General features: G+C 35.7%; 2 protein-coding genes across 2 annotated transcripts; both read left to right on the top strand.

Moving 5' to 3' along the window:
- Window positions 1-609: 609 nt before the first annotated feature.
- On the top strand, window positions 610-4,879 carry LOC141834654 (ferritin-4, chloroplastic-like). The gene is made up of 8 exons (XM_074721984.1): window positions 610-983; window positions 2,825-2,908; window positions 2,987-3,047; window positions 3,127-3,214; window positions 4,179-4,240; window positions 4,321-4,386; window positions 4,565-4,628; window positions 4,715-4,879. The coding sequence occupies exons 1-8, from the start codon at window positions 664-666 to the stop codon at window positions 4,762-4,764; spliced, it is 795 nt and encodes a 264-aa protein (XP_074578085.1). The 5' UTR covers window positions 610-663; the 3' UTR covers window positions 4,765-4,879.
- A 1,040-nt stretch (window positions 4,880-5,919) lies between these two features.
- On the top strand, window positions 5,920-11,687 carry LOC141834927 (LIMR family protein Os06g0128200-like). The gene is made up of 8 exons (XM_074722323.1): window positions 5,920-6,559; window positions 6,673-6,758; window positions 8,696-8,814; window positions 9,933-10,043; window positions 10,262-10,360; window positions 10,484-10,606; window positions 11,308-11,370; window positions 11,446-11,687. Exons 1-8 carry the CDS (start codon window positions 6,210-6,212, stop codon window positions 11,512-11,514), a joined length of 1,020 nt encoding a protein of 339 aa, XP_074578424.1. The 5' UTR covers window positions 5,920-6,209; the 3' UTR covers window positions 11,515-11,687.
- The last annotated feature ends 1,177 nt before the right edge of the window (window positions 11,688-12,864 follow it).

The following is a 12,864-nucleotide window of genomic DNA, read 5'->3' as shown; positions in this document are numbered from 1 at the left end:
CCAACAGGGGTCAAATCCGGTCTAACGAAGAAGAACCGTTCGATCACGAACAAATGGTCAGGATTTATGGGCGCAGCTGATTTAGGTTGGCAACGACATGGCTTATGCATGAGTGTAGCTTGCCACGTAGATACGGTCACCGGAGTCCTTGAAATCATGGAGAGATGGGACGGATATTATACTTAAATCTTAATCAAAGTAGAAACAGGTTAATTATATTAAACGCCCTCGTCTTAATCAAATTACATAATGCTCCTCCGCCGCTCGTGACAATCGACTTCCAGAGCACTTCAGTGTAGAAGAAGAAGATGATGAAGAAGAAATAATAATTAAATTTTGATATTAAACGGGCTTTTTATATTCGCTCAATATCTGGCCCAAATCCAGCCCACACACGGTCCACTTCACTTTCTGGAGGAATCCGCTGGCCCTTTCCTCAGCGATCCCGTCATCTCCATTCTACACCGCTCGAAAGCTATAAGATTCGTGCTAGTCTTCCCGGACTCCACCCTCGTCGGCAAACGCGACGCTGTCCCATCCCTCATCGTTCCACGTGTCGTTATCCCAACACTAACCGTCATAAAATGCCTGGAGCAGTCGGTAAACCCTCGGCCAGTTCGCCTCATCTCCTCTCCCTTCGACGGCGATCTTCTCGCTCCAGTCATGTCCCTTGCGGCTCGGACATCTCGCTTCTCCATTCACTCTCTCTCGCATTCGCCGTCCGTCCTCGCATTTCCCGCCGACCGGTTATCGGTTCGGCCACACTCCGAGCTGAGATTTCCTAGACGGAGTTCGAAGGGTGGCGCACTCGTGATCTCCATGGCTTCCGGTGAGTCCGACATTTTCCCCATTTCTGGATGCGTATTCCGGCCGTTCGAGGAGATTGAGCTGGAATTGGCCCGCGTACCATCCGGGCCCGACAAATCGCTGGCTCGGCAGAAGTACTCCGACATGTGCGAGGTGGCACTCAATGAACAAATAAAGTGAGTTATCTTCCTTGCTGATCATAATTGCTATTATCGTTGTTTTTTTTTAATTTGCATAACTTGCGTCTGTTTAAATATGAAAAGAGAGAGTTATAAGTCACGTTAAATGAGGTAAACATGTAGAGATTGGAGAATGTCGAACATCTGTTTAAATATGCTAGCGCCCCACCAAAATTTCATGGCATTGTAGGATGATTGGGCTTGGGCTGTTAATAAAAATATTGAAACTAATTAGGAATGCAATGTTTGTGAATGTTAAAGTGGCAAGTGCTTGATTTCGTATTTTGTGTTTATGCAAACGAGTCAGGAAAGATTAGATCAATTGTATGCGTATTTTAGATTTATTATTTTTTGAATAGATGCATGGTACGGGTGATCTTCTGTTAATTAAATTATAATTTTTATAAATAAATTTTCATTTTTTTCAATCTTTCGTTATTTATTTGTTTATTTATTCATACTATTAAATAAAAGATGTACCCACGTTTTATCTGGTTGTTATTGAAGCCAAAACCTGGATAGCATGAGATTATTTCTCCTTTGGTAAACAAGATTTAAGAATCATTTTTTCTATCGTTTGATATTTTTAGTTTTTTCATATTATTAAATGAAAAAATTATCCACATTTTTATCAGACTGTTATAAGATAAAATGAGATTATTCCTCCTTTGTTAAACAAAATTTGAGAATTGAATAATTTGTTTTTTTTTATTTCATCATTGCCTATTGTCAAAATCCAATGGTAATGAGTATACTATAATGATATAGAACCAAGGATGAGGAATTGGAGATAGGGGGGAGGATAAGAGAAAAACAAACATATGAGAAGGGTATAGATAGCAATGAGAAATCCGTTTCTTCTCATCCAAATCCAGTAGGTAAATGATAAAAGAATCTACCAAATTGGCATTAAACTTAATATTCTGCCAAGACCACTCCACTTACTAGCGAATGCCCCATTGAGCTCGCTAAGTAAAGGCTCTAGTCATATGGCACTAAATGACATAAACAATTCCCTTGTTATCTCTCCCATACTAAGATAACTTATATCCAATGAGTTTCAATTAAATCAATATTAGCATTCCTTATGGTGAGCAAGATAACCATGCAATTTGCTTCGAGGACTGGTTAAAGTAAGCATCATAACGTACCATAATTTGCTGATAAAGTGTTGATACCAGAATCAATTGTAAGGAGGTATTGTTGATTGATCTCAGAGCCAATGGAATATGGCATAAGTCATTGAACTTGAATAGATGCTTGGTAGTCTCTGATATACAAAAATGACTCAGTGGGAGCCAGCACACATCTACATATCGCTGCCATGACTCCATGGAAAATATAATTCTAATTTGTGGAGTGTAGTATGGTGCCATTTTGCCACTCACTTGAGAGACATCAAGCAGAGGAGAGTTCTCAGCTATGCTGTTCAGTTGGTCATGCAGACTGTCTCCTGAGGTAAATAGGTTCTGGTCATGCACCTTGTCATATGTGTTTCATTTAATTAACTGGAATGGCAGATAGGGTAAGGAGGATATAAGCATAGCTATATATGAGATAGCAAAGATCTACATAACAATAACTCACTTTGAACCACCATAGTCTATCTGCATCTAAATGTTAGATGTAGACTATTTAATCAAGAATTTTCTCTCTTATGCTTTGTGGGCAGTTTGTATTTACCCTTTTTGCACTTCTATCGATTCCTCAGTTTACCATGTAATGTGATTGGACAAGAGATGAAAAGACAACTGTGTTTTCTTTTCTCTCTCTTTTCTTTTGGAGTTTTTGTACTTTGTAACTCCAGCTAATATTTTCTTGTTTGTTGGGTAAAACAGTGTCGGGTACAATGTTTCATATGTTTATCATGCCATGTTTGCCTACTTTGATCGGGATAACATTGCTTTGAAGGGCTTTGCAAAGTAAGTTTCAAGAGCAAATTAACATCATTGTTTTCTTTTTTTGCAGTTAATGTTTTCTCATCAAAATTATGCTTCTAGGTTCTTTGAGGAGTCAAGTGATGAGAAACGGGAGCATGCAGTAAACCTGATGGAATACCAGGTCTGCCTATATTAGTTTCAACTATATATATGAATTTTATTATTCTGTTTGAAATTTTTATTACTATCTTTGTGAATAGAATAAACGTGGAGGTAGAGTGAAACTCCAGTCAATTCTCATGCCCTTGAGTGAATATGATCACCCTGAGAAAGAAGATGCTTTACATGGTAACCTTTTTGGTTCTTTTATCAATATTAGAAAGAAAAAAAATCAGATGAAAGTGCAAACTGCATTTTTTTCTTTGGAAGTCATATAGGCACGTGATTTTCTTTATAGTTAATCACATCTCAAATAACAGAAATGAACTCTTATTGACTGCAAACAAATAGAAAATTTTATTTCTTAGCAATTGATGTTGATAATGTCCTGTTCAATCTACACTCAATCTTAAATAGGCTTAGTTAAAGAAAACAGATCGCTGAAGAACCACCTAGTAATTTTTCTCTGACAAAAAAAATTAAAACTACTCCCCTAATAATTTCACTTTGGAATAAACCAAGACACACTGAAGGAAGCAAAAAAGGAACATTAAGGAATAAGTTTCAGGTTGTTTTCCTTTTGTTTTGGCTAAAATCCTGGCCACTCAGAATGTTGATATAGGTCAAGTGCAAGTTACTTCAGGCAAGAATAGGTATACAAACATATTGAAACTTGTAGACTTTACATGATAGTGGAATAGCTGGAGAGGGAGCCCAATCTAACCCTGCAAATTCAAGGCACTCAAGTTAGATATCAATTTATGTAATCATGCTTAAGAAGCTTCACTTAGCAATGTGAAACTTGAGAAATGCTCATTTGGGGATGGAATGGACCAATCCAATTTAATGGTCTATAGTGAGATTGTTCCTTCTGGTTTTACTTTCTAAATATAGTATTTAAGGAGGTTAACTTATTTCTAGCTTGCAAGCTAGCAGAAATTAGGATGGCAATATATAAAACAACTTTTCAACTATAAGTGAGCCAAACACATAATAAAACACTTTGATGTTTGGTTAAGAAGACTGATATTTTCCACACTATATTGGCTGTGTGACAGACCAAACAATTGTTGATAGAAGATCAATGTTTTTATTCTGTGCTGCTGATTCTTTTGTGTTGTTTCACCAGTTAACAACTTTGTTCCATTTGCAGCAATGGAACTTGCCTTATCCCTTGAGAAGTTGACAAATGAAAAGCTTCTTAATTTGCATAGAGTAAGCCACCTCCTGTTTCTAACAATCCAGCACTAAAACTGTACCCTGATTTATTTATTTTGTTATTCATGGATTTGTAGGTAGCACAACAATGTCATGATGCTCAGCTGGCCGACTTCATTGATTCTGATTTTTTGCGAAAGCAGGTCAAGTCATTTTACTGCAGGTTTTATTGCTCATATATGCATACCAAACCACAAGAAACAACACAAACCACAATTTATCTAGCTCCTTTTTCATGATGCAAAGCACTTCTCATGAGTTGATACCTCAAAACCCCAATTTGAAATTAGTTTTAAATTATGGATTATGCATTGCCCCCAGGTAGGAGATATCGAGAAGATTTCTGAATATGTTGCTCAGTTGAGAAGGGTGGGCAAAGGATACGGTAAGGTCCAGGCGAAGACAATTAATTGTCATTTCAGATGTTATAGACGTTGATTACTTGTCATTTTTTTTTCTTACCGAGTGCAGGTGTATGGCATTTTGATCAAATGCTTTTGCAAGAGAAAGTGGTGGCTTGACTTGATTGTGGAATCAATAGCTTTTATGAATGCTTTGTGTGTGGAACAAAATCTCGTGGCACTAGGCACTTCTCACGAAACATTACGGCAGTAACTTTGGAGTATTTTGTTTTCAGCACTAGAGGTTTACTTCCCATTCCCAATGCCTAAAAATATATATCCACTAGCTACACAAAATATATCCATTTCTAATATCTTTAACTTTTTAAAAATATTAAAAATATATATATAGTTTATTTTTATGTTTAAATATATTTCTTTAATTTTTATGTATTTTAGAAAAAAAAAAGTGAAATCTGCTATCTCAGCAGTTCCACATGGTTGGTTTTACAACCATCTGTAAGGAGGTAAAGTGAGAAACTACAGTTGATCATGACGGAGGAGAGTATGTCTCACTTTGTCGAGATTTATTTTTGTTCACTTCAATAATTTTATTTCGTTATCATCAACTCAACTATGCTTTGAGGATTTAATTTTTGCACATTGTATAATAGTCAGTATGATCATATTTTTTGATCAATTACAATATTTGATTAATTATTTTATATAAATAAACAAAATGTGTTATTTTGAAAAAAAATACTTTTTATTTTCCATGTTCTTTTTCTCTCACTTTTTCATCATATTTCATTTTTCTTATTCCATCTCACTTATATTAGATTTATTTAAATGTGAAAAGGGAATATTAGTAAAATATTTTATATACTTCTAATTTGGGGTCCAATTTCAGAACTACATTTGACATCTTTTTATCATTCTTTTAGATCCAAAAATAATCTCCATTTTAATCTTTATCCTAATTGAGCAGAGCAATATGATGAATTCAAGAAAAATATACATGTAATATACCAAACTAGAGGGATGCAAATATAATTCACACGATTTATGTTTGCTTAAATTTTATAGTGCTACATAATATTTTCCCAAATTCAACCGGCACTGGAAACCAGCCCTTAAATATCTTTGTGAAAAAACTACAGTATGTTTGTTTGTTTAGCATCAATTTGACATATTTCGAATTTCACAAATTTTAGGGTTGTGCTGCAAATTATTTAGGGTTTTGAATTTTAAAATACTAAATGGGCCCACATTGACACCTAATTGGGCTAGTGTCCAGGCTGGCCCTGATGAAAACTCTTCATCTCCATCGCTCATTTCGCCCAACACCTCTCCAGCTCCTTCCTTCCTCCGTTCGTCGCCCCCGCCTCCTCCTCCCATCTCGTAGAGGCCTCTCTCGTTCGCCGGAACGAGGAGACACAAGCGAGCTCCAAATTCGACGCCCTTTTCCCAATTTCTGCAAGCATCGTTTGCCATTTTGTTTTGTCGTTATCTTCCATCGAAAAAGGTGGCATTTTGACGCAGATTTGATAGGGCAAGCGCTATATTTCTGTCGGATCCGCGAGGGCATTGGATCTGGAGGTAGATTGATTTGGAGAGGAGGAAAGATGGGGGATTTCAACCTGGCTCTCGTGATCGTGGCGGTGGTGGTGTGCGTGCTGGTTCTCCTTGTCAATCTCTACCTCCTCGTCAACTACCAGCACCCTGACGACGCTAACCAGGCTTACTTTCCCAAGATGGTGGTGGTTTTGGGCCTCTCCGTGGCCGCCATCTCCATTCTCATGCTCCCGGCGGACGTCGCTAATCGCCATGCCTGTCAACATGCTATATATAATGGCGCTTGTAGTCTCACCCTCCCAATGAAGAGCCTTTGGCTGACCGTCTACATCGTGGATGCTGTTCTTGTATTCTTGGTAATACCGTTCGCTATGTTCTACTACGAGGGCGACCAGGACAAGTATTATGTCTTTCACAAAGGGGGAAACCCTACTTCCATAATTTTTCTTTTTTGATATTTTCGTGCTTGGATTTGTCAGCGCCGGAGTTAGGATGTATTAATTTTTGTTGCAGGACTGTTGGGAAGAGGTTGAAGAGTGCTCTCGTGTGGGTCGTGACATCAGCAGTTGTCTGTGGACTTGTGCTTGGAATTCTTTACGGTTAAGTTCTTGCAAGTTTCATGGTATCTAATTGTGCTGTTAATATAGATTAAAGGTTTGTGGTTTTGATTTAAAATAAAAAAATGCAACAATAGGACCAAACGTCTGTGAATATGTTTTTTTCTTGAGTAGAATATTCACAACACAAATGAGATCAAGGTTCATGCTTTGGAAAAACGTTATTGGTTAGTTACTTCCAGAGGGAAAGTATGCTTGAGAACCACCTTTTTAGTAACTGATTTGGTCAAATCCCAATTAGATGCTTAACCTGCCCAGTTTGGTGCAATGTGGTTATGGCAGGGTCGAGTGTGGTAACGGAAGTGGGTAGGTGAAGATGTGTTCTATTTACTTATGCAACTTTTGCTATCTTTCAAACTTAAGTAGGCCTAACAGGTGAATATAAGGCTCATTGAGTGGATACAGATGAAGTGAGATTCCAATTGAGAGGAGGTGAGATTTCTAATCAAGGGAGAATTTCAGATTAGATGGGGTGCTCAATTGAGGTGGGCTATCTTATGAGGTGAAGAGGTGAGTTTTTCATAAGGTGAAGAGGTATCTCCCTTACAAAGTGAGGAGGTGACTTATGAGGTGGAGTGGTGGATAATGAGGTGGGCTTTGTGGACAAGCTTTCTGGACCTTAAAAGTTATGTCAGAGTGGAAGGGTTAATAGCACTCAAGACTTATTGCTAATGTGATACTTATTTATGTAGTTAGATACTTGTATTATAGTCATATCTAAGCCTTTAATTAATACAAATTGTATGTTTAATGGATAATTTGTAGAACATGTTTTAAATTAGGTTTAATTTGAGTTTAAACAAGCTGAATTTGATTCATTAGGGTGTAAGTTCATCTCGCTGGATATGTGCTGAAACCAAGGTTTGCATTGCATGAAACAAGTGGTGCAAAAGGCTGACAAGTTCATAAAATATACTTCTCGTCATATCTGTTGGTTTCACAGTACATGGGTGGAACAATATGTATCGTCCATGTTGGTTCATATAGAACGAACTTTAAACTAGGGTATAATGCACTTTGTTAGTCTACAATTTTATAAACCTCTTCTTTATAATGGTGAGAAGCCCCTGCCCATTTTAACCACTTAACCTTTGCTTAATCTTCCTAAGGTTGATGCTTTCGAATCTGAAATGTGGTGTTATAGATAGGCTAATGTGTTTGAAATGATAAATGTTTGTTCTTTGACCTAGAGCCTTATATTCATTAGTTCCTGGTGGCGGACCTAAAGACAAACTTATCACACATAAAATACAAAAATAGTGGATAATCTAACTACTTTCATGATTAAACTAGCTAATTTTTTAATTAATTTAACCTTGCAAAATTTTCAAGTAATTTAATCTAACTAATTGTTTGAGATGACACATTCTCAGTAAAATATTTCATGTTTTTTGGCTTGTGTTCAAAAGTGATTTTTTTAATATCCTACATAAATATTTCCTTTGATGTAAACTATAACTATCATTTTTCATATTCCCATTGGTTTGTAATAGCCTACATAAAATTAAATTTTTGCTCCTTTTGGTCTGAAATTTTTTCTCTTTTGAGTGCCAGCAAAATTAGTCATGAGGTTGTTGTTCTTAAACTTCTTGTCAAGTAGCATGTATTGGAGAATTATTATTTATACTTTTTGTTTACGTTTCTCTAACATAGATGTCTTCATCCTATTTTTTCTGGAACACAACAGAGAACTGCTTAAGAAACAATAAGAAGTGATCTGATTATTTATGCTTGGTACATGTTTGCATAGAATATTAAACAGCTAAATGTCCATTGTAGTATATCAAAAGTAGTAGTTGTTTTTTAAATGAACCATTACCTTAAATTCTTCAGGCTTTCTGGTATTCATTTCTCTAGTGCATATTTATATTTACTTTTCACTTGCTATATCTAAAACTTATATCTCTCATGGTGTCCAGCTCTGGTTGGTAAAGTGGACTTCACAGTAAGACACCTGTCTTCCTCCGCAACAAGCTTCCCTAGTTCTTGGTCAACTTTCTCAAGTTCTCAACCTTGCATAGGATCAACAAATCATCTGGTGGCATTTCTATTCTTTTCTAGCTTTACCAATATATGATAATTTATGTATGTTTCAATTGTTTCAACCTTTGAATTATCTTTATCACCCTTGTAGGTATCATGTGTTAGCTGTATCCAAGATAACGAAAGACTCTAAAGTTTCTTTGTGCATATTCCATATGTTATATTATATCTATGTATACTACTTCTACTACCCTGTATATTGACATAATAATGATATTTTAAACTCTTTATCTTGATAATTCTTTTTTTTTACCATGGGATGGAGAATGGACTAATGTTTCTTAACCTTTCCACACCACTTCCAATATAGTATGGGGAATAAATTACTTCCCTGCCATGCCCTCTTGCACATCTTCACTCACCTATTCACAAGACATACAAGAACTGACATACATATTGTTTAAACCAACAAATGCTTCTAAAGGTTTTCTCAATCTAGGTCAATCTCATTCAAGTCTAAAAGCTAGAATAATGATGCCCATTTATTAACAATGTTTAAAGAATAAGAAAAATTTTAAAACTACTTTGGTGTAGCTGGTTAACAAATTAGTTGGTTAATAAATTAAATGCAGTATTGTTCTGGTTATTCACTGTAGGAAATGGTTGTATATCTCCTGGGTATATATAGATCAATACGTCTCCCTGGGTATTTCTACTATCTATTGAACCAACTAAAAATTGTGGATCTAATTTTTGGCAGATATTCATCTTGTGGAAATCAAATTCTCATAAAACCTGCTTTTCTGAAACCAAAACTTAATAAAACGAAGCAAAACTATATTTACAGTTTGAATGAAGCTGAACCATTGTTGAGTCCTGATCTGATATGGAAATAGTTAGATTTTGTGCTAGGCTATGGATCTATTCAGTAAATAGAAGTATAGGCTAATGAAATCCTGTATGCAGTGCACAAATAGTGTCCTTTTGGCATCTACATGCATCATGTGGGTGCATTTGAGCAGTGGAATTGTCTGTTTTGGAGAATTTTTGCAATACATGATATTGTCCAATTATTTATCAGATTATTTTTTTGGAGCAATCTGTGTTATTAGATTAGCACAAAAGGTGTAAGCTTTTTGATATATTCTTGTTCTCATCCATTATTTTCTCCAGTGTGATGCATATGGAGCACCTGCTTCATCAGAAACAACTTGGACAATGCGAGCCAGCTTTCCAGAATATGTGGTTGCTCTTGCAACAATTGTTGGATCAGTGCTTTTCACTGTATGTTCATGGTCAATCTTCCTAATTGTTTAAATTGGTTTATTTACTTGCACTCAAGTCACTTGAGTACACAAAGAAGTAGTGTGCATGATAGTGTTCATACTTAATTCATTGCTAATATAACTTACTGTGTGGTTGAAGTCATGATACATAATTTTTATATATAATGCCTCATTTATCTTCCCCCAGCGAGTCACTTATATTGCATTTTCTGGTAGATATTTGGTGGTGTGGGGATCGCATGCCTTCCACTGAGCCTCATTTTTTCATTCATAAGGCGGCCCAAGGCTGTGATAACTCGTTCTCAGTATATCAAGGTTTTATTCTATTCTAATTATATATTGTGCAAGATCATGCGAACCATATACTGGAGTTTGAACATTCACTTGCCTTCTTGTTTTGCACTTATCTTGATGGGTGATTTGCTTGAAATTTGGTAGGAGGCAACCGAACTGGCAAAAAAAGCTAAAGAACTAAAGAAAGCTAGTCAAGCTCTTCATCAGGAAGAGAGAAGTGGTGCTAAGGGGAGGAAGTGGCGCAAAAATGTGAAGGCTATTGAAAAGGTGCACTTATGTTAGTGTGTGGAAACCAGTCAGTTGTTTAACTTTGGTCTTGGTAATATGAATGATTTTGTTGATTCAATTTCCTTCATCTTTTTATCCCATCGTTCAAATGAATGATTTTTTACTTACAGTTACTCTTTGTGTTTTCATTGTTACAAGAACATGATGCTCAAACATATTGTACTCATGTATCTCATGATCTGTCTGAATAATGATTTTTTTTGTAGATTTAGATGCTAGTTCTAACTCAGTCTAGTTTTTAAATCTTATATTCCTTTTCAACTGTTTAGAAGCATTACTACAGTAAGGTATATGATTCCTTTTCCATTCATGTGGAATTGATTGACCTTCATGACATTTTCAGTTAGCTTGATGTTTGCGTTAACCATTTGAAAATCTGTTGCATAGCTCCATGATAATTTGTTTCAGGACACTTTGACTAAAAGATTCAATTTCTAATATAGTATTCCTCTCTAATGAAGTAGGCTTGTACTAACACATTTTTCTTAATAGTTGGGTACTTATAGAATAAAGATGGTTTCACAATAATATGCCCACAAAAAAGTCATTTTTACAGGGTATTGTTATTTGGATATTTCATCTCTGCAGTTTGGCTTAGATAATTCTCTTCTTTTCACCATTGGGTTTTTGGTCTGTATCTTCTGTAAAGGCATCTCTTCTGATGTTTATTTAATTTTCAGGAGTTGCTTCTCTTGGAAGATGATATGCAAGCTTTGGAAGAAATGTATCCTCAAGGAGAACAGGTGAGGGTATTTGAGAAGTATTGTTTGATCATGCCAATTCTCGTTGTTAATTATTTCCATGTTGTTCTTATACAGGCAGAGAGTCTTTGGGCTCTTACAGTTCTTGGTTACATTGGAAAACTTGTATTAGGTGTTGTAGGGTAAGTATTGTAATTCTAATACCTTGCAATTATGGCTACCCAGGTCACACTAGACTCATCATTTTAGTTTTCTCAGTGAATATTGTTGGAAATTTCTGTAGCGAACCAGTAATGCATTGAATAATTGCATTCTCCGATTGTCATCATGATTTGACAGCTAGCTTTCAAACATGTGTTGTGCTGTCCACTTGATGTATGGAGCAGCCAAAGATTTTATCAAGCATACTAGCTTAGCTGTTTGATAGATGAAAGATTTGCTAGACCATGTTCATTTATGCTGCTCCTACTGTGTGATGGTTCTGCTATGGAATAGTTTATTCAGTAATCAATTAGTTATGAAAATCTCTAGAGAACAGTAGTTCTATTGTGTTTGTCTATCATTCCTAGGTAGATTATCATGTATTTTCATACTGCTTAAATTACTGGGTTGTTATGCATTAATTATTAAGTTTATGGAATCTCAAATTTTCATTTGGTTTAAGAATCTCCAAACAGTGAGTCATATCTTTGACTATGCATTTGGCGCTTCAAGACAATCTGAAATAATTGAATACTTGATTAACAAATTCTGCACCTGAACAAGCTCATGGCATGTATTCGAGAAATGTGAGGTCGTATCACCAATTCACCATATATAAAAATTTAAATATTCACGAATGTAATGCATAGATACTTGTAACAGCTTTACTGAACAGTTTAATAAATCTTTGCCATCTGATGTATAGGTAGTTTTGTGTTGAACCATTCAGGATTAGTGTTTATGCTGAAAAACATGGTTGATGTTGTTTTAAGATTCTATGAAGGACAAGGTCGAATAAGTTCTGAAAACTAAGAAGGCCACATATTGAATACCTGAGAATTTAGATTATTGGAGTCAAACAAAGGCGCATTCATGCTTGGTACTTCAAATGTTGTGCATAGCTTTTCATGTGCAAGATAGATGAAGTCTCTTATACTGCCTCTGTTTGTTTCATTGAAAATATTTGCTGAGAAAATGTATTTTAGATTTTCTAGTGTTTGGTGCAATAGAAAATCAAAGACAGAATTTTTAGTCAATCCGCAATATAGTCATTTTTTGAGGAAATTGACTTCCTTTGAAAAAAGGCATAAAGCATTTCCCCCACCATCTATGAGCCCTTCACTTTATGAAAAAGTTTTTCTCAAAAATATCTTCCAGAAATAATTTATTTTCCAGCAGACAAACAAAGTCTTAGACCTAATACTAATAAAAAAACAATTTGACATTTAGTTGTATGAGTAATGATGAAACTAGGAGTGGCAGCGGGGTTTAAGAGTGGATGTGAGACCCCTTTAGCTTCAACCGTGATAGTGGGTTGATATAATTTTATATCAA

This window comes from Curcuma longa, chromosome 9 (genome assembly GCF_044706935.1).
Source record: "Curcuma longa cultivar G26 ecotype Majalengka, Jawa Barat chromosome 9, ITB_CL_G26_1.1, whole genome shotgun sequence".
Lineage (NCBI taxonomy): Eukaryota > Viridiplantae > Streptophyta > Magnoliopsida > Zingiberales > Zingiberaceae > Curcuma > Curcuma longa.
The sequence above is the reverse complement of the archived record's forward strand: the minus strand, read 5'-3'. Positions and strand labels throughout refer to the sequence as shown.